At 39.3% G+C, this 25,324-nt stretch overlaps 1 protein-coding gene across 5 annotated transcripts in view; it reads right to left on the bottom strand.

The window, feature by feature from the left end:
* The window catches only part of ITCH (itchy E3 ubiquitin protein ligase), a 61,381-nt gene extending 37,078 nt beyond the window's left edge, over positions 1-24,303 (bottom strand). Inside the window, exons 1-7 of one of the 5 annotated variants that reach the window (XM_048498598.1) lie at positions 24,229-24,244; positions 23,186-23,318; positions 12,751-12,841; positions 7,164-7,305; positions 4,542-4,666; positions 3,996-4,133; positions 1,742-1,784 (exon numbers count right to left, since the gene is read on the bottom strand). In XM_048498598.1, the coding sequence (XP_048354555.1) occupies positions 1,742-1,784; positions 3,996-4,133; positions 4,542-4,666; positions 7,164-7,305; positions 12,751-12,820 (518 nt within the window). In that variant the 5' untranslated portion in view covers positions 12,821-12,841; positions 23,186-23,318; positions 24,229-24,244. The other 4 variants (XM_048498597.1, XM_048498595.1, XM_048498596.1 and 1 more) reach the window with 4 other exon arrangements.
* Positions 24,304-25,324: the final 1,021 nt, after the last annotated feature.

Below are 25,324 nucleotides of genomic sequence, written 5' to 3'. Positions count from 1 at the left end.
AAATTTCAAAAATAAAAATAGATACCAATAAAATTACATTAATTGAGGCATCAGAAAGTTAAATGTTTTTGACTATTTATTTCAAAGAAAAACAGTAAACTAGTTCTGTAAGTGGAAAAGAGGGTCAACAAGAACAATATGGTATCAACAATAACTTTAAAAGTACAAAAACCTTAGCTTTTTTGTAAGGAAGGGTTTTAAACAATGGATCTTACAATAAAAACTGGAATGAACATGCCTGTTCACTGTGACTCAAAACTACCCTGCTTTTTAAAAGAATAGTTCATTATTTTTAGTGTACATATTTTTAAAAATTGTACATGGCAGATGTCATTTTAGAAGGGACATTCACACAACCTGTCAGGGGAGGAATGTTTATTTCACAATATCTTTAGGAGACCCTCCTGATGATACCACCCAGGTTTGGTGAAGTTTGGTTCAGGGGGTCCAAAGTTATGGGCCCTCAAAAGGGTAGCCCCATCTACTATTAGCTACCCCTAGCTACTATTAGCTAAACCAGGGGTAGGGAATTTGCGGCTCTCCAGATGTTCAGGAACTACAATTCCCATCAGCCTCTGTCAGCATGGCCAATTGGCCATGCTGGTAGGGGCTGATGGGAATTGTAGTTCCTGAACATCTGGAGAGCCGCAGGTTCCCTACCCCTGCCCTAAACCAAACATCACCAAACCTGGCTGGTATCAGCAAGAGATTATCCTGATGATACCAGCCAGGTTTAGTGAAGTTTGGTTCAAGGGGTCCAAAGATATGGACCCTCAAAATGTAGCCGCATCTACTATTAGCTCCCATTGGAAACAATGGGGGATGGGGCACCCTCTTTGGGGGTCCATAACTTTGGAACCCCTGAACCAAACTTTACCAAACTTGGCTAGTATCATCATGAGTGTCACCTGATGATAGCCTGAAATTTTGGTGCTGCTAGTGTAAAAACTGCGCCCCCTGGCAGCCGACAAAGTAAGAACTCTAAAATATTGTTTATAATACAGCTGACTCATGTATAAGTCGAGGGGGGCTTTTTCAGCACAAAAAATGTACTAAAAACTCGATTTATACATGAGTATATACGGTAATTCAATACTGCTCATTTTTAGCGAAGATCCAAACAAATTCTCAACTTTCCATTAGAAAACTTGGCTCACAACCTAAAACGCTTTAAAGAGCTAAACACTACAAGCTACTATAGATATTTTCGATAATAATTTCTTTTAACCTCGAAGAACACTCCCAGGCATTCTTCACTAGAATGGATTATCCCCTAAACCAGGGGTAGGGAACCTGCAGCTCGAGAGCCGCATGCGGCTCTTCTGCCCTTGCACTGTGGCTCCACGAGCTGAGCCGCCGGCCCCATCCTTGCCCGCCTCCAACTGCCCGCGGTTGGCTGGGCCGCGCCGCGGACTTCCCCTCTTGCCCGCCCCGTTGGAGCAGGGCGGGCACTTTCCCGAGCTGCTGGCTTCATCCTTGCCCGCCCTGCAGGCAGCAGGGCGGGCGCATCCATGCACTTCTCAGAATGAGCGGAGTAAAAGGTAAAAAAACCCCCAATATATATATAGCGTTATCTTTATTTTAAATGTCAAAAATTATTTGCGGCTCCAAGTGTTTTCTTTTCCCGTGGAAAACGGGTCCAAATGGCTCTTTGAGTGTTAAAGGTTCCCTACCCCTGCCCTAAACTAACAACCCTTTGTAACATCCACTAATTGCAACTTCAAAAAGTTCAAATTCTTACCTTGCCTCATTTTTTGCTCTGGAGCCATCATTCTGCGTGGGGCCTTTAATATAAAGCAAAAAATAGCAATTTATTTAAAATTTGTGTAAGCTCCTAAAGAGATACAAGCTGATACAAAGCCTGTCTCTTCTAATAACTGTCTGTACAAGAAGATCATCTCTACATCATTAATGTTTTAAATACTAATGAGCTTTTATACTACATTAATCTTTTTCTAGAAAATATCCTGGCTAATTAAATCCCAGTAATGACAGCATTTCTTGTTTGTATGTTTTGAAAAGTCTGAAGCCTTGTTCCAGTTTCCCTGGCAAAATGGTGGGAATCAGCCAAAATGTCCTCCTACTCAACTGGAAAACAAACAGGCTTACACTGCACTTTCACACAGCATAAGTCTGCAGGGCTGGAATTCCAGGGATTGAATGTGGGTAGAAGCTGACCAAAATCAGCTCCACTCCCGAGAATACCCACTTTCCCCTTGGCAGCCCGGATTTCCAACTTTGCCCACCGCAGGGCTATCAGGCCGTATGACACCTGCATTTTTGCTTCCTCCACTGGCATAAGTGCCCCTTATACTGGTGGAGGCGTCAAATGCAGTGGAGCGGCCCTCCACCACTCTCACAGCACAATCACACACACACCCCATCTGGTCTGGGCTGCCTGACTATAAAAAGACCAAGGAAAGAATAAAAATAGACTTAATAATTCAAAGTGACGAGCAAGTTTTAAAGATTGGGCAAAAAGAAATGGATGAGGTTCAGGACAAAGGTACATTGTGCTACGAGCAACCAGAGGCACAGTACATGCCATGGGAATGTTTAACAAATAGCAGTGTGGAAAAAAAGGCCTAGGGTCATAACTGACAAGCTGAATTTGAATCAGCAATTCAGTACCAACGCAAAGCAAGTGAACACCACATTAGCTTTTACAGGGAGCTATACTATTCAGCACATTCCACTATGCATTTCAGACAATACAGTATTCCAATAAATGTTCTGATCACTACACAGCAAGATGAAAACAGAAAAGTTACAGAATATTTAAAATACTAATAATATTAAAGGTCTGGAGAATGGAAGAAATGAGGAAAGAGTTGGAACTATTTCATGTCCTGGTACAAATAACCAAATATAAAAGCATCAGCACCTTGCCCAACTTAAATTATTATCCTTCGCCCCATTAAAGTGAACAGCCAAGCCTCAGGTTTATGTCTAAAGGAGGAACAGGGACAGAAACATATACAAGCACACTATGCACTTGATAAAGCTCTTGAATACAAAGGGACAAAATTTCTTGTAGAAACTGGCACTAAAAGACAAACGCATGAAAAGTTGTACTGCAACAACAGCTCAGTGTTCTGTGTGCACAATATATGCATGTTTCAATTTGTTAGTTGCCTTTAATGGCCAACACAAGGGCAAAAAGGTGGTACGTACATTTAGTAAAATAAAAATAAAATAAAGGGTTCAAACAGCAACTTAAGTGTTATGCTGAGTCTTTAGCTGCACAAGCCTATGGACAATTACCTGGATGTAAGCTGCATTGAGTAGGCTTCAAAGTAGACTTGTTCGGGATTGCTCTATAAAGCAGTTTTCCATCAACAGAGGCAGAATAGACTCTACCTCACAGAAAACTACACAGCAGGTTAGATAAGCATTAGGTTGATTGGTTTAGGTGGATTCAAACCATGATGTAGGGAGACTGACCATATGACCTTCTGTTGTCCCACTTTTGGAGATGAGGATGTATTGTCCTGTGCCAAAGATAGTTTGAGTAGGATTCCTACTTCTAGAAAGGGATTCATCAATTGATCCATGAGATCTTTTCAACTGTTATTTGACGTGAGGCAGTCTTGTGAACAAGTCTGCAAAGTTACCTACCTGCACACATTAGCACATGCTGCACAATGACAGTCTATAAGAAAGGGGGGAAATGCTCTAATTTACAAAAGATTCCCTATCAAGATTCCCCTACTGAGTACTGATCAGAAAGAAGCCAAAATGGGACTTCCCATCTTCTGCTTTGAGTTCCACTCCATCCTGAGAGACAGTACCAGTAAGAAATTTACCTGAAGAGATTTTTCCTTACTGTTCTCAAAGCTGATAAAGATTAAGGAAATTACAAAAGGTGTACATTTTTACCTTTCCTTTTAACATCCGTTTTCCATGGGGAGGGAGGACAGGAGATCATAATAAGGTATCAACTAATTAAACAATGTAACCACAGTACAAACAAATGATACAGAAATATTACTCACTTCTTACACTTGAAGTATCTCCATTAGTTAGCAGCTCAGGATCTACTTGCATGCCATCTAAACAGACAGACAAGTCTCCAATCACTTCAACTGGTTCTTTGTCACCAACAAGAAGCAAGTTCACGATTACTTCTTCAACTATAGAGAATATAGAAAGATTTACCACCCTTGGTGCTTAAAATGACTGATCACAATTAGCTACATTTAGTTGAAAAACCACTCTACAGAAAAGATGGTAAATAAAAATACAGCAGAGGTGCAATTCCATTATTTCTCTTTACAAATCAGCTTATTAAACAGGCATGATTCCCTTATTGAGAACAGTATTTCATAGCTATAGCTTTTACGTTTGCACTGAAGATCATACTCAGCCTATGCAAATCCAAATCACAGTTCACCATATTGTAAAATATGACAAGCAGCTTTAAAAGGGAAATTGTGAAAAAATATTATAAATGTTTCAATACAATTTGTTCACTTAAACAGCTCTTTCAAAAGACTACATATATGCACAACGTTTTCAGAAATGCATTATTGTACACTTACACTTCATATTGTTGGCTTTGAGCGTCTCATGAACATCTAGAGTGGCACTTCCCAATAAGATATCAGACTTCAACGTTTGGTGACTCCATACGCGAAAGCTTAGTTTGCTAAATGGAGTAACAATTCTAGAAAAGCAAAACATAATGGAATGGAATAACAATTCTAGAAAAGCAAAATGTAATACACACTTTGAAAGAAGCCCTGGAAGTCCCACTGAATTACTACTCTTCATTTGCAAAGCTACAAGGCTGAATTATTCCCATAAACTTATGCTACATGAAAACTACTGCAAGTAATGCCTCACTTGAAACTATTGGAAAGAAGCGATTGATGGTGTATAGCTCCGAAAGCTTTAGTAGCGTCAACTTTTTAAAAAATGGAATGTGCTTTATAAAATATCTATCTTTGATCAGAAAAAATTCATTACTTCTGAAAACTGCTTTTTAAACATTTCTCAAGAGTGTTTACAGTTTGTGTTCTACAGCTAAAATGCCACCAACTGCAGATCTTTAGAAAAGAAGATATCACAGTGTCAGAAATGAGATGAAGCTGTAGGATAATTTCATTGAAAGCACTACATTCTGAACCACAGTAATTTGTAATAAAAAATGTGCCTTCAGGATAGTCAGACTCCAATCCTACATCCAGTAAATGTAACTAAATAATGTATTTCATTATCACATGAGATACTGTGCACAGAAATAAAGCATCAAACTATTTGAGAGATTTCACATGCATGGCTCTGAAGGCTTACGCCAGAGGTATTGAACTCATTTGTTACAAGGGCCAGATATGTAACTTGGTTGGGCCAGAGGCTGCCTTGGCTGGTCAGCTCCCATCAATCAGCCCAGACCAGCATTTGGGGAGGGGGGGGGAAGTTGACTACCTTGGGAAAATGGCTGGCACTGGGTGGGGATGGCTGCTTCAGCTGGTGAGCCCACTGCAGCCTGATAAGCCCTCTCAAGGATCCAGAGCCAGCCCCCAAGCCATGTGTTTGACACAACTGGCTTACACCTTCTTTTACTACTACTTAGACTGGTAGTGAAAGATGACATTTCATTGCACAGTTGCAGGGAGAAGTACCTACACATAAGCCTCTATGTTCACTCCCCAAGACTTGTGATTCATATCTGGGATACAAGTAAGAGCCCTTCCATATGTTCACAAGGTAGTTGTGGAATCCCCTTCCAACAGCAGCACCCCATGCCCCAATAAAAGTCATTCTTGAAGGACAGGGCACCCTCAGATCTCTCCTGAAAGTGAAAACAACTGTAACCTGTAGCAAAAAATGCCAGCTCATGTTCTTACTAAGAGACTCTTCTGCGTTCTTGTTTAAGTAATATTTACCAGGATTAGAAGAATGCATTTTAAATGGTCTGACCAGCTTAAGAAGCAGAGTTCTCTAATCATAGAGAATGGTTTGGAAATAGCTTAGGACAGAAATCTCACCCGCTCATGAATATATTACATTTTAGTATAGCGACTATGGCCTCCTGGCAGAAATTCACCAGGCACCGATGCTTTATGGATTTCAGCACCTGGTTAAAACCTTCCTCTTTACCCAGGCCTTCAATATGCGACCCCCCAGGGTCTCCCATATCAATGCCAGCTGAAGGGTGGGGGGAGGGAGGGATGGCGATTTTTAATGGACGTTTATATTGACTGTTTTTAAAGGTTGTTTTTATGGTGGTTTTTAATGTTTTATGTTTTTAGGATTGTAATGTTTTAACAGGGCTTTTAACCCTATTATGTAAGCCACCCTGGGACTTTGGTGTAAATGGAATAAATAAATAAAATAAATAAATTAGTAGAGATACAATGTCTTTAAATTTTGGAACAATGGGGAAAATGGAAATGTTGGAAAAAACTGAAATACATGGCAATACTTATTTCCCTATCAAACTGAAACTCATTTTACTGATTCAACATCATGAAATGCATTGTTTATATGACAGTTTATAACATTTTATCATTTTCTATTAAAAAATTGCAAGTAAACTCCATCCTTGAGAAGAAATTGTCAATGGCTGCTCTCTAAGCTTCCAAAGGACATGTATCTTTAATTTTTGCCATCTGAGATGTAGGAAAAATAAAAGTTAATGGCAGAAAATCTTCTGCTATATACGAACAAAAATCTATTATTTGGACAGAAACTCTCTCATAGGTAAGACTATCAGCATGCTTGGATAGTAAGCTAAACATTATAACACTGAAAACATTGAATTCCATAATAATGTATTACTGTCAATGTTACAGCATTAACTGTTGCCACAATTATTCACATTTAAATGAAAGAAATCTGTATATTTCCAGCATAAGAGGTTTTTTTGCAGTCTTCCAAAATTTCCCAATTTTTCCACTAGAAAAAAATTGAAAGCACTCAGACATTTTCACATTACATTTTTGAAGTGAAAAATCTTGCTTAAGTAACATTTTATCCATTCTCAAAGAGAAAATATTTTACACTGTCCCCTATAATTTTCAAATTTTTCAGTCTGAAAAATAAAGGAGAACTTGAGGGGGAAAATGTGTTTTTATGAATTTTTCTGGCTTTTTTTCAGGGCCCTCACATTTCTGAAGCATTATTTATAACAGAAGAATAAAGTACATTTTCAAACCTACACTGTAAGATGCTGTTTCCATTTTGGACTATTTGTATTGTTGCATTTTTCTGTCTTCTTTGACTGTCCATCTACTGATACTTCCACATAAGGACTAGGTCCAAACCATTTGTTTTTGTTGTCTTTCAACTTTGCAGAAATAACTATTAAAGGAAAAAAGAGAATGAATCAATGTTTTTATTTTCTCCAATAATCTGCACAGGTACCTAGCACACCATAACTTTAAGGCAAAAATGTATCTTATAAATTTAAAGGAAAAGACTGTGATGCAAAATTTGTTTCCAGATGCAAAAATGACACTATACCAAAGATTTCTATTTTCATTATATCCACTGAGTTGGAGCCTTGCAACTTTGTAAAAGGAAGAAGGATCCACTGCAATCCCTGTGCCAGGGATTGTGGAACCCACATGGACAAAAAGCCATGCAATCAAGGCTGTGGTGAAAAGTAACTGGGATAGATAAGTGGACAGGGGGGTGCAAGACACATATGATTAGGCACATGGCCCTGTGGGGGCATTCCGGGGCTGGGGGGCAGACAGGGGTGTGGAAGGTGCAGGGCACACGCATGCCCTGGGCGCAGTTCCCCCTCGCTCCACCCCTGCCCTCCTCCCACTTGTTCCAGCAGAAAGGTAAACCCATTTATCAGAAACAGATGAATTGTTTGAAAATACGCAGTATAGCAAAATATTCAATTTTCTGATCGTAGATTTTACATTTAGATCATGGAGCAGCAGGCTCATTCCAGAGAAAAGTTCTACATAAATGTTATGCAATTGTTTTTCTATACCATTATACTCTGTACGATTATACACTATAATGGGGGGGAGGCATGTTACGCAGATTCTCTACTGTGCACGTGTGCTTTAATTTTTAATATAATCTTTAATTTTTATCTCTAATCTTATCAATAGATCACTATATCGACATAAAAAGGTGAGCTATTAAAGAAAAATCTTGCATGCAACATCTGTACACTTTGCCCGAACACTGATTGTATTTTATGGTGGGAAGTGAGGGGAAGGAATGGCAATGTGCAAAACTGTAAAAGGAGAACATAAAATGCAGTTTGCTAAGCTCCCCAGTTTATGATCACCCAATTGCTAATGTGCTGTAAACTCAAACATCAAGACCGACTGGCTTTTCCTGGTGTGGTCTGGAATCACTGACTGCTTGTGTATAAAACTATAAGGCTGCAGACATCTCAGTTTGTTGATCAGTTTGTTGCAAATCGAGTGTTTAGACTGATAGACTAGTCTTATTATTTTTACATTTTTTAGTGTTAGTATCGATTTATTAATCTATCGATATGGTTGTTTAATTTTTTAAAAATATAAATATCTAAAGATAAGCAGGAGCAAGGAGACCATGGGTAATAGAAATGATAAAGCAGGTCAAGAAGCGGAAAGTAGTTGGCAACAGGGAGGAAGGTGAAGGGAAGCATGCAAAGCAGCGCAAGGGAACGGGGGGATAGGACTTGGTGGGCTGGATGTGGGCAGAACTTCGAGATCTGGGGAAAAGCAGTGCCCAGCGGCAAATCTGTCCCACTGTAGCAGCAAAACAAAATTAAAATCATGCTATAAGTGGATTTGCTTGCTGCGGAGAGAGTGAAAACTGAAAACAGGGCAAAAAGGAAATACAGCCGTACAAGGGATTTTGCCTCAGCGGACATCTGCCTCAACTACACAGCAAACACCTTGTGCGTAATCAGCCTATGTGTATTTCTTTTGACAGATAGTGGAAATGGTGTGTTAAATGCAGTTAGAGGGATTGGCATCCCTTCCCTTTCTCATCCACATCGTTCGTCAATCGTTCGTCTTAGCAGCTCCTCATTTTGAGCAGCATATCTACACAGGACTCTTCCTCGTTAGATCTGCCAGCTTCTGTATGCATGATGAGTGAAAGCCTTTGCTTAGTTATGTCATCCGATTTTATTTTCTTCCAAGAGGATCAGAGTTTTATCTCAACTTATTCAGTCATCTCTAGGGATGTTCGTTCTGGAGTTAACACTCAAGTTTATCCACAGTAAGGCTAAAGTCTAACATGACTGATAAGAAATAGGCTGCAATGTATTTGTTAACTATTTACCACATGGAAATAGACTCCCAATTTATTTATTAACTATTTAACAACACAGCAGTGCCTAATGGAACAAATTCTACAGGCTTTGAAAAAATGGGATTCCATTCACTATTTTTTTAAAAAAAATATTTAATTCATTTTTTTCATCTTTTAGAAGCCTTTATTACTCAAGCCTGCAAACCTTCTAAAGGCAGACAGAAAGGTGACTAATAAATGCTTTACATAAATAATACAGGCCAAACTAAAATTCCCTTCAGGTGTCCAAAATATATACGTGTCTCTATATCATTAAACTAAGAGCTTTATACTTGTTGGCCCTCTCAGGTTATACCACAGGCAGTCAGCTTCAAAAATTAAGTTACAAGTTCTGCCTCCCATATTAAGCCTCCCTGCTCAAACCATGCAAAATTCAGTCTGTCCTTTCAACTCTAACATGATCTGCACAGCAAAACAAAAATAACTGTATCCAGTCCACAATGAGCCATTATTTTGTGGTCTGGCTGACAGCACTAATTGCTCAAGTGTCAAATAAAGTGCTCTTTGTTGGTGGGTTATTTTTCCTGCACTCAAAGTCAAACCTGACAGGTAAAGGAGAACCAATTTTTAAAAATTTAAATCCACTGTTAAAACTTTCAGCTACAAAGCAGAAATGTTTGTTAACTGGTAGAATTATGATCAATAAAAAGCAGTTCTGACTGATGAACACTCAAGAAATACATAACGGTCAGATCACTTTGCAGTTTGCTGTTCTTCTCTGATTTGTTTTGATCATCCATTTAAGGTCCCTAATCTACAAACACTACATTTTATAAAATGCACATGTTTTATAAACATATAAAATATTAAATATCGGCTAAACTATGAAGGCCCAGAAAAATGGAAAATTAGGCACAATTATGAATGAACAATACATTATGACTATTATGAACAATAAATCAGACTGCTAAAAATATTAGCTTAGTTCAAGTTTCTCTTTCCAATCAGCATCCATATCCAAAAAATCTATAACTTCCAATTATGAAGTCATAAAATTTTCCTTTTAAATTTTTTCATACAAAATAGCAAAATCATGCTCCTGATATAAAAATTATAAAGATATGCTGGTTGCAAGACCACAGTTGAGAAATATTCATAGCTGAATATTCAGTGACTGAGTGCTACTGGAACCATCGCATTTGCTATTTTGCAAGAACCAGCAGATACTTGCTTATGACTGAAAGGGCAACAGTTAGCACTGACCTAGGGGTTTGAAGCATATGGAGATGGTTCACCCAACTAGTTAGGCTTTTTGCTGATCATGCTTACTGGACAGAAAATATAAGTAGCCCCATACGTAACCAAGTCAAATGATGTATTACTTTAAAAATGTATTTTGCTGATTATGCTAATCATGTTAAAGGTTAAGATTGTGAGCCTGAGTGGACAGCCGGGTTGGCCATAAGTGGTCAGAAGGGTCTGTTCAGAAACGCCTTAAAATGAGCTGTACTGTGATTCAGACTTCAGAGAGTTGGTACCACGGTATTACTCTCTCCATGTCTGCAGACATGTCAATAAACCTAGCTTGCTATTAGCCATCCTTGTGTGGAGTTTTTAATGGGTAAAAACTTCCATAACACTCCCACAAGTATAACTGGGTACATGCCTGCACATGCCTGAGAATGCATAAAGTGACCTCTCTTCACCAGTGAGGAAGACTGGCAGCTGTTTGCTGCTATGTGCTGATTAGAACCTAGGTTGGATGGATTTTTGAAAAGAACTACAAATAGCTGCTTACAAGACAAAGGCCACAGTGCCTCCTAGTTACTGTAGGTGTCAAATCAAGATCTCCATCTAGAACAGCAAGCTTGAAGTTCTTTTACAGGCAGATGAACACAAAATACTGGTGTTACCAAGCCAGATGTGAAAATGACCAGACGAACATTTAATACAACAAAGAGCGCAAACTTCATGAAATAGATAATGCCAATTTTTGTCAGCTCATTTCTTCTTCTATTGCAGATATTACAAAAATGATTTTGTGAATTTCAGCAAGCATCTTTGTCAAACATTTCCTTTCAAATACTTAAAAAGGTAAAGGTATTCTTATGGGGTGACATCACATCACAACTTTGGTCCTTTGTGCACTTGTGGTCTCCTTCAATTTGAGCAAGAATTCCCTTTTTGGTTTGATCCTTGGTAACGCACAAATAATGGAACCCTGCCGTTACTAGGTCTTATTGTTCAGCTAGATACTAAAAATTTATGTCTCTCTTCATCTTGTTTACTTCTACACGAAAACAGAAAAAATCCAGTCATTTTTACTAAGAGAGCTGTATTAAAATGTTGACCAGTAAAACTCACTTTTCTTCAATACAAAGTACATTTTTTCAGCTTTCTCTGCAGCATTTCAGGTTTCTCTACACATCTATTAACCTTCCCGCTGTCTGCCTGAAAACATGTGTATTTTCCCTCTGTACTCCTCTCTCTTCCAGTGTCTTTTCAAACATTTCACCATCTAAACATTGCTCTGTAACCCTATAGCTTACTCTACAACATTCCAATCATCCTTTCTGCATAGGTACAGATTTCTCAGAATCCCGTGTCTGCACTTCTGTCTTTTTCCACGAAATGCATTTCTGTTACCCATCATTTAGTTCTCCCTATTTTCTGAACCACTCTTTTTTGTTCCATTTTTGTCACCTCATGTTAAATCCTATTTTCTGAGGTCAGCACTCAATCATTCACAGGATCAAATACGAGGACATGCAACAAGGTGAATGACACTGCCTCTACCCAGGGAAGGAGGTGATTGAGATGCATTCCTACATCATTGTAACTGCTTAATGAAACAAACCAAATGCTGCTAAAAGATATATGTAACCAGCCTGTTATATGTTACCACTGCCATCTGGGGCATCTTTCCTTGATCTTTACTTTATGGCTTCACATGTTTTGTAGATAACCAGGCTTTCCCCTGACACCCTGGTCCCATGAGAAACAGAGTTGTATCTGTTATCTCGTGGGGGCAGGAAGCCAGGTGGCTTTCTCTTACTATCTGCCGCCGACCTTGCGGTGCCTCACCTACAGGAACTGTTTTTCATAATTTCTTGGGAATTGTGGGGGGAGACTTGCAGAGGATAAAGGGGGTGGCAAAAGCCAGGTTTGTCAGAACTGGCTTTGCCAAGCTTTGGTGCTCTGACATTTCTCAATAAACGCTACTGATCAACTATACAGAGTCCGTTTATTGGCTTAAGGGTTGAGACCTAACAGGAGGAGAGCAATAGCTCATGAACACAGACCTTTTTTTTGTATTCAGGTCCCAGATTCAACCCTCAGAACCTTCTGTTAAAAATAAATTTTGGTAGAAGGGATGGGAATATCTGTGTGACAGACCAATAATTTAAGTCAGCATACTTGTAATTCACCTACCCTTCTCAGAAATTCACATGAAGAGGTAGGAAAAGGTCCCCGGAACAAAAACAGTCAGCAATCCTGTGGGTCTTACATTATTTTATTCTACACACTTACCAGTAACCTGAAGTTGTGATTTCATAGTTAGTCCACTGACAGACTCTGATCTTGACCCATTACCAGACATTCCACAGGAAGGTTCATGAACCTGAATGAAGAAATAAGAATGTTATTCTTGCCACAAAGAGCAAAATCAAGAACAGCAACTGCATACGTTAACAGAGGAGTGCATTATGCTACATGCCATCTAAGCAGCATTTTAATCAATTAGATAAGAGATACCTGAACATACAAATCCAGAAGTAGAAAAATGAGATTCCTTATACTGGGCTTGAATGGTTTCACAAGGTACTAAATATGGCAAGTGTCCTCTCAACCCCAGAAGGGTCCACGCCAGTGGAGGACCAGCCAACCAGTGACAGGAAACGGCAGCTTTCTTCCACAGCAAATATTTGGGAGACATGTGAAAGAATGACCCTCCCCCTTCTTTAGAAAGATGTGACAGTTCAGAGAAAACTGAAATATATGCAACACTTGATTTCCTACTAAGCCTAAACTGATTTTACTGATTTAACACATAAAACATGTCAAGTATACTTAGCATATAAAATTACCTTGTTTGGCATATTTGTGGAATGTGAATGTATAAATGTCTTAGTTTTCTGTAAGAAAAACTGCAAATGTATCAAATGTGAAAGTAGCAAACTGCTACTTCCTATGTTTCTTTAGCTCATGTATCTTAATTTCTACAGTTTAAGAGGTAAGACAAATGGAAGATCAAAAAAAACTATAGTAAATTCTGTCATACAAGTCCACCCATTACTTTCAATAATGGGTAAAGCTGCCCCCTGCAGAGGCCAGGTCTATCCAATGGTTCTTAACGGGAGGTAAACCAGTCCTCTGAGCAGCTGCTATTCTGATATACAGCCTCCCAAACTTCAAATATTGCTAATTTAGAACAGAACAAAAAAGTAAAAACCACATGTGCATGGGATCACCAGGATAAACTAACTTTACATGGAAATGGTCCTCGGATGGGCTGCAAGCACAGGAAATTCCTGGGGGCAGTCTTAAAATGGCTGTAGCAGCACGGAGCCTAGTGAAGCTGACTCAAAATGGCAGGCGCTGTTATAGAAACAGGCAAGCCTTGCAGATAGTCATCCAATGCATTATAAATGCTACTTTATCAAAGGTCCACTAGCAATATAAAGAAGTCCTCAGACTGCTCCCCCTCCCCTCCACACACACAAATATTTCTGGGCCTTCATATAACTAATCCATGTCAGAAAGTCTACTAACAGACATTATAACACTTGAGTGACTTTGATACCAGATGCATACTTTCTTTCTTTAAAATAATCCAGTGACCCAGTGGTTTTAGACGACATAAAACTCACAACTACTACCCTCTAATTATACTGTCATGTTGAAATCACTGCAGCCACAAATTTTGCCACAGCCAGAATTATGAATTTGATACCAACTTCTGGGTGCCCCCTCACCACTCTCTCATTTCTCCAAGGCTTTTCTAATAACAAAAACTACTTGTTTGCTTTCTGGATATTCCACAGATTTCAAGAAAGTAAATATAACAGAAACAGCTACAGACAAAATGCATAAGTATAGTTGTGAAAAAAAAGGTATACCCACTGAAAAAAAAACAGCATTTCATACAACACAAATTGACACTTGATGGCATTTGATAGGGTTTTCCCAAAAAGACACAAGATGGGAAGCATGGGTTCTTACAAAGCACACAGTCAGCACATTTAACCAAAATGCTCAATAGAGCCCAAATAGTTAGTACTTTTTAGAAACAACTGGTCTGGAAACACCTTAAATTGCACCATCAGAAATATGGATGGAAGATTACTGGGAGCTCTGTGTGAAAACAATACATTTAAGCAAGTTGCCAGGAGAGGCAACATAGAAATGCTCTTAGTATTTCTTTTGAAAAGAAGTTCAAGGAGGAAAACAACTCTTTCTAAGGCCCTTTCCGCATGGGCCAAAAACGACGGCCTGGGGGCAGTAAAAACGCCGCCCCCAGGCCGCCGTTCGCACAGACCTGACTGCCCTCCCCCTCCCCCAGGGCGGCGTCAGGGCGCCCTAAACAACAACCCTTTAAAGGGTTGTTGTTGGGGGGAAAGCGCACCGCGCCGCCGGGAACATGCTGTCTCCCTGCCCCGTCCCGCTCACCTTGTCGCCGTCGTCGCCTGCTGGCCGTCAAAGCCCCGCCCACGCTGCCCTCCGACCTCCAGGGGTCGGAGGACAGCGTGGGCGGGCTTCAAACGGCCAGCAGGCGGCAGCGACAAGCTGAAGACGAACAGAAGCGACTCCGTCGCGGAGCAGCGCCTATGGTTGCCGGCCTCTACTGAGGCCGCCCGCATGCGTGCATGCGAACGGCCTTCGCCTCCACGCCGGCGGAATTCTCGCCGGCGTGGAGGCGACAGGGAGGCCGTGCGGAAACGGCCTAACATAAAATTAACTCACATACAATTCTTACAATATGAAGGACAGAGCTTATAACAGATTTTAAAATTATCACAGTGGGATCAATAAGCAGCTAGCACTTTCAGGCAGACAAGAATTAATAATTCAAACATTTGCATCACTCCACTGATAGAAATTTAGTCAACAGAAATTTTCCAATCTAAAAGGGTGAGTCAAGTAGGAATCACTTCCAAGGATCAAAATTGACCCAGGAGAAGCTAATCTTTCTACTTAAAAAGACGTAGGCCACCTGAATGGTGGTCTCTACATGAATTTTTAGTAATATGATATCAAATTAATGGCAATTTCAGATGGTCATTTTAATTTACTGGCAAACTTTTTTAGATTCTAGATTTTCCAAATGATATAACTTGGTAGCAACCAGCTTGCCTAAATCAGGTCAAAGATATATTTTAACTGTTTTTATTTTAACAATTGCTTTCTCAAAAGAAAGGACCTCAGATATTCAGCTGCTTATGACCTAGTTCCCCAAGGTTTGTCATTAAAGCGACTGCAGAATAAAACCACCACAAGAGGAGACACCTCAGAAAGCGTTGCAGAAACCTGTCCTAGTCATATTATTTTGATAGAAGAGAGTTGTCACACTCAAATATATTATTCAGTACTATTGAGCAAGTACTGCAATGAAATCTGTAGATAAATTTTTGAACCAGTTTTATAAATACAATGGGTAGGTATAATTTTTAAAACTGTCTAAAGCGCAGAAATATTAAATATAAAGTTAGTTCCCAAGCTCATTAAAAGAACTGAAAGTGACAAGGGGTATTCGAACTGGCAACAGTACTTCCAGGAAGAAATTTTATAACTCTAACAAATAACCAAAATAGTGTTGCTTGTCATTCTGAGATCATCACAAAGAGTACTGTGTCTATTGACATGGAAGTTCAAAAATGTTTTACACAACAATTACACAACAAAAATGTTTTATACAACAATTATCCAACATTTGCACCTTTTAAGGTCTTAACATCCCCGCCCAGTTTTGGATTCTTCACTTTAACAAAAATAATACAGGAAAGCTATCAAAGGATGAAGGAACTAACAGTTCTTTAGAAACTGATCTACATCCCGCAATAATGCAAAAAGATTTTGTGAGTAAAATGATAATAGATATATCTTCCAAGATGTAGTGATTATAGAAAACTAATTGACAAACTTAGACTGGGACATTAACATCACTATCCTTCACTTAGAAAAGGGTATGACTGATTAAGATAGCTGTGTAAAATTACTGTTGAACAAAGGTTTTCTAAGTTACAAACTGGTGAATAGGAAACAACTTATGACACGGCTTGACAAATCCCAAGTGTGAGGTCACGATGGTGCCTAGAAAATTCAGAATTTTCAGTAAATAAAATCTTGAACTGTCTTGGCAATCCCTTGTGAAAGTACGAAGGGTGGATCCAGCCACTTTCTGCACTGGTGAAAAAGGGAGAAGAGGACCACCAAAAACAAGGTTGTGTTTGATATCATGTGACCTGCATGGGCAAAAGCCATCACTAGAGATGTTCTAAGGAGAGGAATTGGCCAAGGCAGGGCAAAATAACTGACTGGGTCCAATCCAAGGCTTATTTATCATTTTACATTAGAATGTTTTGTTATATAATAAAGGCTCATGAAGCTCTTGTCATTGTTTGCTTACACGCAAACTGAATATAACAGCATTCAACAGTAGTGGATAAATTCATACCTTAATCAGTTGCTTTCCATACTGGCTCTAATATTCAATTAAATTGGGATTTTTAAACCAACAATGGAATTATGAGACACTGGGGAGAAATTAGACTATGGGCAGCAGCAAGCTTTTTTTGTGTGGTGAGAACAGAACCTTGGAAACTTATCATAAGGGTTCCCTCTGCTCTGAGATAAGGAGGGACTCTTGAAGCTTTGCTGGGAAACACTCAAGCTTTAAGATGTCCTCAGAGCAAGAAAGAGAGATTACACTGCATTTTAATGTCCTGCCAAAACACAATAACCTTTTATTTTATATTAAATACCAGAGGCGGAGAACAAAGTGATGGACATTCTGCTTCACATATCACAGTGATGGACATTCTGCTTCACATATCACAGTTTTCAAGTAGGAAATACTCTAGCACATGCAGTTGCCATATTGACACCAAGGCTGGTATTTAAAGGACATAAATAGTTTTTTATATATGTGATAGGAGTTCCTCAGCTCCCAACATCCACTGTGAAGGGCATGATAGTGTCCAGATCAGCATCTAATCCAGCAAACAGGAATGTCCACAGGCCCTGTGTATGCACATAAGAATTAAGAACATGCAGTGGACAAAAAAACCAATATTGGGGAGTTAGAACAAAGAGAGAAGAGCTGTGTATACAACTGGAGTTCTGATACTGTGTTATAACAATTTCCACTGCCATAAGAAGTAACCTCCTTCAAAACACCAAACAACAGTTAGCCTCTTCAGCACTGAGAGCTGCTGAAGTGCCAGTATCAAAGTAAGCTCTAGCTGCATTCATGCTCTCCCTCCCACACTCATTGCTTTTCTGGATCAATATCCAGACTGAATAAGCTCTTATGCTGAAAACGTAGACGTGCCAAGATGCAAAAGATGTCCACGTAACAGTACATAAAACAGAATCGTGAATAGTTGATTGTCCAAGTAATTTTTAACTGCAATTTTAATAGTGCCACATCTTAACCCTTTAATCTTATAACCTTTATTAAAATTATTGCTTTGCTATCTCTTTCTATTCAAGTTAGTCTTATCATCAGTCTTTGGTAGTTTAAGCCAACTTTTTGTCTGGAACAAACTGAAATGTGCACAGGGTTTTAATAACCAAAATTATATGCTCTAGGGAGAAAGTATATGACCAGAGGATAGAAAGCATTTTAGCCATACAAGGGAATCTAATGCAACAGATATCTCGTTTTGTAGAGAAGAAAAAAGGATATTAACTCTAATACTAGAACTCTAAGGACAAGAATTTATCCATCAACAACACTCAAAGGCTTCATTGAGCAAGCATGGTTAAAAGAAAAATATGAAATAAACGTATGTTGCATTATCGTATTGATGAATGCAATTGAAACTCAAATGTTTGTCTGACAAGGTAAGATTTCAGCCACACATAAATTGTAAAATCTTACTTCACCTAATGGGCACCGCACTTTCCAAGGGTAACAAAAACATGTTTCTGATCACCACTGTCATCTCAAACTTAACTATGTACCTAGTATAGTTTTGCTAGCACTTATGGGGGTGGGGGGTGGAGGCATCTAGTATCGCCTGCTGCACTTACCAAAAAATTCTCATAGAACCTTATTTGGGTGCAAAGGCAACACAGAACTATTTTCTCTTAGAAAATTTCTTTTCTGAGTATATGCTCACTGTTGTGTACCACATATAAAAGTTTAAATCCTTTTATTCTATTATTTAGTCCAGACAACTAATTCTGTTAGAATGGCCACTTTATGCATATGCATCCACTGTAGGAGTAAAGAAAACTCATTCTTCTAATCCCCATTTGTAAATACTTCAATGGATTAAAGGGTATTAAGGGGTAACAATTATGTTAATTTAGGCACTTAGCCACTGCACTTTTAAAGCAAAAGCAACTACTGGTATATGCAAACCTGACAGGATGCTGAACAGGACACTAACTTTTTACATGCCATATTTTACGAGGCCTAGTGGCTCATTTTTAAAAGTGAGTTTGAAGACTTCCCATGAATTTCAACTAATAAGCATCAACTAATTTTACACAACTGCAAAATTGTAAAATCTTTCCTATAGATACATTACGTAGACTAGAAATGACTCTTCAGTTTTCACCATTAAACCAAATGTCTAATTTCAAAGTGATCTAGAAAGCACACATGGGTCAAGTTCATACCTCCAAAACCTAGTTTCTAGAATTGCATACTTATTACGTTGTGCCCTGAATTGCTGAAATTGAACAGGCAGAATAAATTAATAGTAGCCAAGTTATGAATACAAACTGAATCTAAAGCAAAAGTATCTGCTTATACTCCAAACTTTTTTCAGCATCCAGTGCCTTAGAACATAAATTTATTTGTATAGAACAAACAGCTGCTCAACAAGACCCATAAAATGTTGTTCATACTGTAGCTAAAAAATTAACTACAGACAATATCGCCTTAGTTTCAGTATACTATAGTGTAGTATTTTATGCAAATTCTTTCACTTAACAAGAAGTTGCAAAATTAAATCACTATATCACACCGAATGCTTTCCTGTTTTGCCCTGTGAAATTATACATAATCAAATCTACCAAAACTTAACAGTTGCTGTCCCCACTCCCAAACGATTGTGTTCTCTTGAAAAGCTTTACACACAAGCTTTGAAAAATCTGACTGAAGTCACTGGAAATGATTTATGAACTGAATCATGATACAACCTGAAAAAACTAGAAAGGGGAATCTTTTGAAGGTAAAAATGAAGAACTGCCATTCAAGATAGGATCTTCCCCACCCCTCCTCCTTTAAAACAGATGGAAATAATTTTATTCTCCAAAATATCAGCGTATCTGTTAAACTTCAGCAGTCACATCAATAGAAGAGATATAGTTATAGAAAAACAAATTGGGGGGGGGGGGGGACGAGACACAACCATGCCAGTAGAAGGCCATTGCTTTCACATCCTGCACGTGAGCTCCCAAAGGTGGGCCACTGCAAGTAGCAGAGTGCTGGACTAGATGGACACTGGTCTGATCCAGCAGGCTGTTTCTTATGTTCTTATGCACTCAAAGTCAAAATAAGCAAGGATTGGGAGTATCTCTCCTACTGCTGCAGAATGTAGTAAACAAAGGAATCTCTTCAGGCACTACCAACTCAACTGCTAGTAAGCTTGAAACAACTGAACCGGGAATGGGGGGGGGGACTTGCTCTTCAGCACATTTCATTTGAGATCATTTCAGGAAGGCTCTCTAAAGGTAAATGCAGAGGCAACTGCAAATGAAGGAAAGCCCACCTATTCTCACCCATTCACAATAATATTTTACAAAGCCCTACTTAACAATTCTAAGAGATTCATAAAATTCACATTCTTGAGAAAGGTGGAGTCAAGCCCGCAGACAGTTCTCAAATTTAATGTCAAAGCTGTCCAAAACATGCTCAACACATGCTTACGCAACAGTGCATACCTAACATTTTCATGACCTGACCACTTGCAAATTAGAAGTGATCATTACAGTAATGAAAGTGGTAAACAGGTAGGTTTAGTCTCAACTAGTCAGACAACTTGCAACTTTTACAAACTGTATCATGAGTTTTGCTTGGTTGACTTGATTGTGTACTATGTGTTTCGTAAACCTGTATGTCCTCGAATTAGCCAGCCAACTATCCCTAAAATAGTGTTCCACTAATGTCCACTTATGTTACCCTTTCCATAATAAACTGTTGCTGCTCACGTGGGATATAGCAACATAGTATACAGTAATCTGCAATCCTAGGAAAAAATGAAGGCAGCAGGAAAAGAGGAAACCCATGAGATGGACTGACTCTATAAACCCTGGCTCTCAGTTTGCAAGACCTGACCAAAGCTGAGCATTTTGGAGGACTCTGATTCACAGGACCACCATGAGTAGGAAGTGACTTGACAGCACTTACACAAACACAGCAATCTTCTACTACTGGATCATGTTTGAGGGAAACCATGTAGTACTTGTATTAAATCAACACTAAGCACTATGACATCACTATATGAATTATTTCAGTTTGCAATAAATAAAGTACCAGTTGTGAAATTTGGAGATCCACTTAGCTATGTGCCTTAAAATACAAGTAACTGTAGCAGGAAAAAACTATTGCCTTCATGTCCTCCTTGTGGGTTACCTAGAATCATCTGTTTGATAAAGGCTGGAAAGAGGATGCCGGATGAGATGGACCTTTGGCAAGACTCTTCTTATGATGTGCCAACAACTGTGCCTTACTATAGGATCTTCTCAAGTGTCAGGAAATTGCATGTAACAAGAACCTACTATGTATTATTTGCAAGACAGAAGTCAAACAATGTAGACTGTGCCTTGATTTCCTAAACTGGAGTATAAAGAGGTCTCAGAGGTCATACTGATTCCAGTCAGAGATGTATACCAAGCAGGCAATGGAATCTTGAAAACATCTTAGTTACATTCATTAGCAAACTTAGAGAATCCAGTGTCACCTGTCCTTATTCGTTTGAGAAAAGAAAATGCGCCAGGCACACGGCATAAGAATTATTTAAAAAATAATGGACAAGACAAAAATCTATGGACAAGACATCAGACAACTACACGACCAGATGATCATCACCAACAGCACAGTATACTCGGGTTTATTATGTCCCCCTTAAAGTCTGCTTTTCTATCTTACAAGCTTGTTCTTCTGAAATTGTTTTGGGCTTTAACTTTAAATCTTCTTTGTGTACAACCATCATGCATGGAGGATGAGTGGTTAAGAGTTCCAGTAGTCTTTTTACTTATGTCTTTCCTTTGGCATGGGCATCCCTGTGTGTTGGTGGTACATGTCTGTAAGAAATATTGCTTTTAGTTGTGCTAGTTCTAACAGAAATAGGAAAATGCTCAGAACTGCAGCACAAGCTTACTATATAAATAATTAAAGAAGAAACTACTTATCTCTATACAAATGAGCCAGTTTTCCTTTGCGCTAAAATATTTAATTTTAAAACTATTCATATTTCTAGAAATAAGTAACAAAAAGAACAGCTTTCATTACAATCCTAAGAAAAGTTTACATCAATTGACTTCGATGGGTGTACCTCTGTTTAGAATTGCATTGTTATTAATTAACAAACCAACTTGATAAATCTCTGTATTTAAGCCCCATGCTGCTTAATCTCCAAACATTTTTTGGAAATACTGGGCTTGGTTATTTTCTACTGCAACTTCTCCCATTTGTACACATTTTCAAACAGAAATACTAAATAACAAGCCACCCTGAAATACAATTCATATTCCAATTAACCAAAATCATTAGGAAGTTGAACAGAATAGAACTCATTTCAGGTTGCTTTCTTGCAACTCACGGAGACAGGAACACGTCAGTTTTGTTTTTAACCTATGCTGTTCAGTTACATGCCTCTATCCAAGGCAAACAAACAAATAAAAACCTTCAAAACGATCCTCTTGTTTTTTTCATAACCTTACTTCTGGAATGTATCACCACACAAGTTGATCTTCTGGACAGTTATGCATGCAACTACATTTTACCAATTCATGGTATTTCACATGTCTACTTGAAATACTCTTTCCAAAACCTTTTGCAGTTTCTGGGGTCCTACAAGATCAAGCCAGAAATTTTAACAACAACCTTGAGAGTGTATGTGACTGACACAAATTCACCCAGCTGGCTTTATGGCAAAGTGGAGATCTGAGCCTGGCTCTTCCTGATCAACAACTACCACACTGGCTCTCTTGAAACACAATTACATACTATTCAAATCCAAAGGGACAGAAAAAGAACAGAACAAATTGAAAGAAAATATTTCAGACAGTCTATTTGAACATACTTTTTCTTGGAAATTAAATCCCACTGTGTCCAGCCTTTCCACCAAGGAAGAGTACATGGGCCTACAAGTTTACAGCCCAATACAATATTGAGTTAGCTGACCCAAGATCACTAATAGGGCCTAGGCACCCTTAACTCAGTAGAAAAGTAGTTACCAAAAATAGGCACTACTGAAATCAATAGTATTAATTAACTGAAATCAATGGTATTAATTAATCTATGGCAACCATAGACCATAAAACGTATAATACCAGAGCACAATATATACCTGAGGATATATTTCCCCCACAGAGAGCTGTTTTTCCTCAATTATAATTGCCACCAGTATAGAATTTTAAAGACACATACATTCAAAATCATTTTACAAAGTGTTTAACCTTCTGGAACAAGGACTGCCCCTGTACTAAAAAGCAGTTCTCTTCAGTTGGAAACTCTCAAAAAAGAAATACAAAGATAAGTTCAAAAGAAAGCATAACTCCAAAATACCTTTCTTTAAACCTCAAAACAGCACCTCAGCTTCTCAACAATCTGGAGGGAAAAATTCACCCAGGAACAGCAACTTGGCAGTCTCACACCAGACAGTTGCATTTTCAACAGGAAGGCCATGAAAATGAAGCTCCTGTAAATACACAGAGAGTTCCCTAGCCAAGTTTCATCAGGAACTTCCCACATCTAGTCACTGTACCTAACTGACCCCTTTCCAAACAAAAATGTGACTTCCCTGCAATAAACAAAAACAACAGGACAAGCACTAAATCTCAAAAAGCAACAGAAACGAAAACCCAGGAAAGATCTTCAACGGGTTGAAATTTATCTCGAAATTTTGACAATAGCAGATTTATTCAGATCTCGGTACAGTATCAAAACAAATCGAACCTAACTACTATTTAAATTAAGTCGAATTGGCAAAAAAACCTCAAGACCGCACCCTTCCTATCCTAGGTTAAAGGGCCAGCAAACTCCTCAAAACGACTGATAAAAGATTAGGATACCTCGTTTGACCCATCCATTGAGGACCTTGCCGTGGGTACTTAGGGGAGGCCTATGGTACATCAAAGCCGCTTTACAAGGCATTTCAGCACCTGTGTCCTTGGACAACACCAAATATAAACTTAAAGGAGAGGAGGAAACAAGAACCCAGCAGCACCACTATGGGGTGAGGGGGCAGGGAGCGGGAAACGACCCCCCCCCCCCGCTCAACCCGACAGCACAAAGTCCAGAAGCCCCAAGGCAAATTGGAAGGAGGCTGGCGGGCTATGGGAAGCCAGCCAGAGACCCTTCCCCTTCCTAGGATACCTTCCCCGAACTGTTTCCCTCACACACTCTTCCTCAGCGTCTTCCTCCCGACGATTCCCGCACCTGCTGCGATCTCTCCCGCTCCGTCCACGCCGCACCGGCCAGGCCTACCTCGACCCCTCCGTCCGAGGCACAAAGGGAACACCTCACAGGGGAACGGAAAGAGCCGTCATTTCTCCAGGCCCACCCACCGCTTCGCCAAGCCACAGGAGGCGGCTCGGCGTACTTCTTACCAGCCAGAAAGGCGACGGCTTCTCGTCTAAGATGGCAGCCGGTCCGGGGCCAACGACAAACCAAAGTCGTGTGTGGAATGCGCATGCGCCAGAGAACGGCGGCGGGGCGGGCTGAGAAGACGGGCGAGACTACGACTCCCTACATGCCGCTGGGAAACGTAACCGCGCTCTCATTGGCTCCTCCGTGTTCGCTCCGAACTACCTACGTTCTCTGATTGGGTGTGGCTTTGTTGCTGTTATCTTGTTGGGCGGGGGTGTAGGTGGTCTTGGGGTATTCTGTTGGGAGGAAGGCGATGGAGTAGTGGTGCTTGAAGTACTCAGATTGATTGTGCAAATGCACAACGTCTTTCTAACTGTGTGGGCAAGCTGCTATTTTTGAGAATACAAGCAGGATCTTTGTGGCATATTAACGGGGAGCGAATTTTTATTCTAAAAACGTCAGCTTTTGTGTAATAATTTTTTTTAAAAAAGACCTATTAGTCCTGAAGGAACCACAATAACCCCGTTGGGTTTTTCCTGCAAAAGGCTATGCCTTCTAGAAATATGTTAGACAGATGCACAAAGATGATTTTACCTGGGCATCTTCGTACTTATAGCATTGTCCGGGAGATATGGTTGCCTCACATTTCTCCCCACTCCCACGCCGTCGGGAATCTTTTAATAGCTGGCACAACTAGCAGAAAATCAGTAGGTGACGTTTTTAGAGTAAACCTTTACATCACAAATCAGAAGTATTTGAAGTAGATGCTACAGTTAGATCCAAGATTTTTGAGGTGTACCCTCCATCATACTATACCTTTTTTATTTTCAATATATCTGCATGTAGGAAACAGGCTCTCCTGCTGAGTATATGCTTTTCTATGAAGCAGTAAGAGGAATATGAAAATAAAAACATTAAAAGGTTGTAATGATTCTATGGATGAAAACATTATTAATTTATCCTTGTTCAAAAACCTATGTTGGATGCTCAGCAAAGCCTTTTCCAAACTATCTAAGCTGATTTTGTCTTTTGCCATGTTTTCCATCCCATTTCTGCTATTTATTTCTAAACTAACCGCAAGACATTAGTTTGATGCAGAGAGTGTCAGACTATGAA

Source organism: Sphaerodactylus townsendi, linkage group LG05, assembly GCF_021028975.2.
Source record: "Sphaerodactylus townsendi isolate TG3544 linkage group LG05, MPM_Stown_v2.3, whole genome shotgun sequence".
Classification (NCBI taxonomy): domain Eukaryota; kingdom Metazoa; phylum Chordata; class Lepidosauria; order Squamata; family Sphaerodactylidae; genus Sphaerodactylus; species Sphaerodactylus townsendi.
This window is presented reverse-complemented; position numbering and strand designations above follow the sequence as displayed.